The sequence below is a fragment of the Clupea harengus genome, chromosome 8 (genome assembly GCF_900700415.2).
Source record: "Clupea harengus chromosome 8, Ch_v2.0.2, whole genome shotgun sequence".
NCBI lineage: Eukaryota > Metazoa > Chordata > Actinopteri > Clupeiformes > Clupeidae > Clupea > Clupea harengus.
The window spans coordinates 212501-217500 of NC_045159.1; the positions used below are offsets into that span (position 1 = coordinate 212501).

The 5000-nt window shown below is 39.7% G+C and overlaps 1 protein-coding gene across 1 annotated transcript in view; it reads right to left on the minus strand.

Annotated features, from left to right (window-relative positions):
- Nucleotides 1-5000, minus strand: part of rps6ka3a (ribosomal protein S6 kinase a, polypeptide 3a) — a 33653-nt gene that overhangs the window by 7328 nt on the left and 21325 nt on the right. The window contains exons 18-19 of the mRNA XM_031571341.2: nt 1950-2111; nt 1338-1414 (exon numbers count right to left, since the gene is read on the minus strand). Coding sequence (XP_031427201.1) covers nt 1338-1414; nt 1950-2111 — 239 coding nt within the window. The remainder of the gene's footprint in view (nt 1-1337; nt 1415-1949; nt 2112-5000) is intronic.

The following is a 5000-nucleotide window of genomic DNA, read 5'->3' on the forward strand; positions in this document are numbered from 1 at the left end:
GACAGTCACAGACTGACAGCTATGAGAGACAGACAGACGGACAGACAGACAGACAGACAGCTATGAGAGAGAGACAGACTGACAGCTTCGACAGAGAGACAGACAGGCAGACAGACAGACAGACAGACAGCTATGAGAGAGAGACAGACAGACAGACAGCTATGAGAGACAGACAGACAGGCAGCATACTCAGTGAGCATACTAACCCTAACCCTGTCTAGGCAGAGAGGAGGCCGGGTTCAGACAGACAGACAGACAGACAGTCAGACAGACAGACATCTACGAGAGAGACAGACAGGCAGCATACTCAATGAGCATCCTAACCCTAACCCAGTCTAGGCAGAGAGGAGGCCGGGTTCAGACAGACAGACAGACAGTCAGCTATGAGAGAGAGACAGACCTGGTTGCCCAAAGAGGACTGTGTGGAAACGGCTACAGTTTCTCCTGAACCGACTGTGCCAAATGTACCAATAATATATTATACTATATACTTTATATAAATATACTGATAATAAAATATACCAGTAATATATTATACTATATACTATATACTTTATATAAATATACTGATAATAAAATATATTACTATATACTTTATATAAATATACTGATAATAAAATATATTACTATATACTAAATACTTTATATAAATATACTGATAATAAAATATATTACTATATACTAAATACTTTATATAAATATACTGATAATAAGATATATTACTATATACTATATACTTTATATAAATATACTGATAATAAGATATATTACTATATACTTTATATAAATATACTGATAATGAAATATATTACTATATACTATACTTTATATAAATATACTGATAATAAAATATATTACTATATACTAAATACTTTATATAAATATACTGATAATAAGATATATTACTATATACTTTATATAAATATACTGATAATGAAATATATTACTATATACTATATACTTTATATAAATATACTGATAATAAGATATATTACTATATACTTTATATAAATATACTGATAATAAGATATATTACTATATACTATATACTTTATATAAATATACTGATAATGAAATATATTACTATATACTATATACTTTATATAAATATACTGATAATAAAATATATGTTAAAGCATTCTAGAAATGACAGCAGAGTTTATGCTTCCCTAACCCTAACCAGCATACCCATCTGTGCCAACCAATACCCATACGCATCCCCATACCCATACCCATACCCACACCCACACACCCACACACACACACACACACACACACACACACACACACCCATACCCAGGTGTGCCAACCCATACCCGGCATATCCAGCAGCTTACCCTGTCAGCATGGTGTACAGAAGGACACCCAGACTCCAAATGTCACAGGCTGCGTCATAGCCCTGTTTCTTCAGAACCTATACACACACACACACAGGCACACACACACACACACAGACACAGACACACACACACACACACACACACAGACACAGACACAGACACACACACAGACACACACACACACACACACACACACAGACACACACACACACAGACACAGACACAGACACATACACACACACACACACAGACACATACACATACACACACACAGACACACACACATACACACACAAAACACAAACACCATATATGTAGCTAACGTCAGACATAAATACACCATGCAAGCATACACAAGGTACACAAGAGAGAGAGAGAGAGAGAGAGAGAGAGAGAGAGGGAGAGAGAGAGGGAGGGAGAGAGAGAGAGGGCACCTCAGAAAAAAAACACAGTGATGAGAGAGAGAGAGAAAGAGAGAGGGAGAGAGAGGGGGGAGAGAGAGAGAGGAGTGAGAGGGAGAGAGAGAGAGATGGGGGGAGAGAGAGAGGAGTGAGAGGGAGAGGGAGAGAGGGAGAGGGAGGGAGAGAGAGGGAGAGAGAGAGAGGGCACCTCAGGTGCGACAAAGTTGGCCGTGTAACACGGTGTCATGAGGAGGCCATTATCAGCTCGCAGCTGCTTGGCGAACCCAAAGTCACACAGGCGTATGGAGGCGGGGTCCCCACAGGAGTCCACATACAGCAGGTTGGAGGGCTTCAGGTCCCTGTGAACCACCTGCACACACACACACACACACACACACACACACACAGACACAGACACACACACACACACACACACACAGACACCACACACACCACACACACCACACACACACGAGGAGAGGGGGAGAAAGGGACGGATGAATAAAAGAAAGGATTATCATTCATTCATGCAGAGGAGGAATTGTTAGGAGACTTCCAAGAACAACGAGGCGTCCTTTAGCTTGAAGTTGCAGACGACCAGGAGTTAAGTCAGCAAAGCAGAGCACATTACACATCGACAAGTGGAGAGGAGAGACAAACGACATTAAGCTAACCTAGCTAGCATTACACAGAGGAGAGACAAACTACATTAAGCTAACCCAGCTAGCATTACACAGAGGAGAGACAAACTACATTAAGCTAACCCAGCTAGCATTACCTAAACAAGAGGAGAGACAAACTACATTAAGCTACGCTAGCTAGCATTACACAGAGGAGGCTAGACAAACTACATTAAGCTAACATAGCTAGGAGAGGCTAGACAAATGACATTAAGCTACGCTAGCTAGGATTACCTAAACAAGAGAAGAGACTAGACCAGTGGTTCTTAACCATATTGGAGGTACTGAACCCTGCAAGCTTCATCAGTGCATTCACCGAACCCTTCGTAATTGGAAAAATAAAATATGATTTCTTCAAAACATAGGTATATATATAAAAACGACGAGACATTGCTAGTGTGAACCGGGCTATACTGTGTGTGTTTTGACCCCTGCCGAACCCCTGAGAGTGACTCAACGAACCCCTGGGGTTCGATCGAACCCAGGTTAAGAACCACTGGACTAGACAAACTACATTAAGCTAACCTAGCTAGCATTACACAGAGGAGAGACAAACTACATTAAGCTACGCTAGCTGGGATTACCTAAACAAGAGGAGAGACAAACTACATTAAGCTACACTAATAATAAATAATAATAATTTATTTTATTTGTAATGCACTCTTCATTCAAAAGAATCTCAGAGTGCCAACATATTAGAAACTAACTATAATAATACAATAAAATAAAAAAGAATTAACATAAGCATAATAGAAAACTTTTTAACATTTTAACATACGATTTAACACAAGGCCAGAAATGCCTTCCTGAATAAAAATGTTACACTAGCTAGGATTACCTAAACAAGGCTAACCTAGTGTGTCAAGAAATCCTGTGGGGGGTACGGGCCCCAAAGACATTCCAGGGCCATTAGGTAAGGGCCATTGTTCTTGTCTGAGGTGTCCCAGGTGTGTTTACACCTAACTCATCAATATGCATTTGTAGGGACACTAGTTTTTGAAAAGGTACAGGTCACTCTAAAATTATAAATATATAGTAGTGAAACCACACACACTTTCTAAATGCTAAACTCACCTTTGTAAAACTAACACTTATGTTTACAAAGTTCAGAGTTCAAAAGCCTTGCTCCAAAATCTTTACAATGTATTTTTTGTACAAAGTCTGAGCACCTCTGAAAGTATGTTTTTGGAAGGGTTTGTTTAGATTTGATTTAAATTCAATCTTTTTTTACTATATTCCTTTCATTCCCATGTTATTATTGGCTGAGGTATTCTAGAATATAATCATACATGCCACTTTTGCCTCAATGTTTTTAGTTTAGGTGAAATAACTAAAAATATCAAGGCATGGCAGAGTTAACTGTAGATTAGATCAGGTAGGATAAACAGCTAGGTTGTGCTAACTCTCATGTTACGTCCCTGTGTGTATTTTTCATATTTTTCACATCCTAGTTAAATCCAAATAAAAGTAACAATTATAACTAGGTATAAGATACACTGAATTATTGTCTATGGCATATTCTTATTAACTATAAATCTCAAATGCCGGTCCCTTCACCTGCTGACAACTGGAATTTGTGTGTGGACTTACTAGCCTTAGTTTTTCTTTACTCTGCCATTTCCATATTTCAATTCTATAACAATTACTTTAAAATTCACCAAACCTTGTCTGGCAGTGTTTTTTAGCCAGCAGTACCATCTCTCGCCCCTTTCCTTCAAGCTCCTGACCCTAGGGGCGTGACACTCCTCTGACATGCTAAAAAAGCTAACTCTCCTCTGACATGCTAAAAATCTCTCTGCACTCTTTGCACTACTTTCCTCGTGAACATCAACACTGACACAACCAATTTTTGCACACTTTAATATCTGTATAATATCTGTATACACCCCACTCCCTGTGAATTGTGTCCCTGTGTATTGTTTTTCTACTGTGAACAATTACTTTAAAATTCACCAAACCTTGTCTGGCTGTGTTTTTTTGCCAGCAGCGCCATCTCGCCCCTTTCCTTCAAGCTCCTGACCCTAGGGGCGTGACACTCCTCAGACATTTTTTTTTTTTTTTTTTAACCAGGAGAAAATGCTAAACATGCTAAAAAGGCTAACTCTCTTTAGACATGCTAAGACATGCTAACTCTCCTCTGACATGCTAAAAAGGCTACCACACACACACGCACACACGCACACACACACACACACACACACACACACACACACACACACACACACTAACTCTCCTCTGACAGGGTAAACAGGGATGGCCTGTGCTAAGTCTCCAAAGAAAAACACAGTGCAAGCGCCACAGTATTTCTCAACAGTTGAACGGCTGTCCCATAGACAGTAAAAAGGGGCTTGGCTTGGGCTCAACTGGGCTAAACTTGGGCTAAACTGGGCTAAACTTGGGCTAAACTGGGCTAAACCTGGGCTAAACTTGGGCTAAACTTGGGCTAAACTGGGCTAAACCTGGGCTAAATTTGAGCTAAACTTGGGCTAAACTGGGCTAAACTGGGCTAAACTCTAGTGCTTAACTTGCACTTCAGCAGTTACATTCCTGCACTTCTTTTTCCTTTTTCTAGGTCGTTT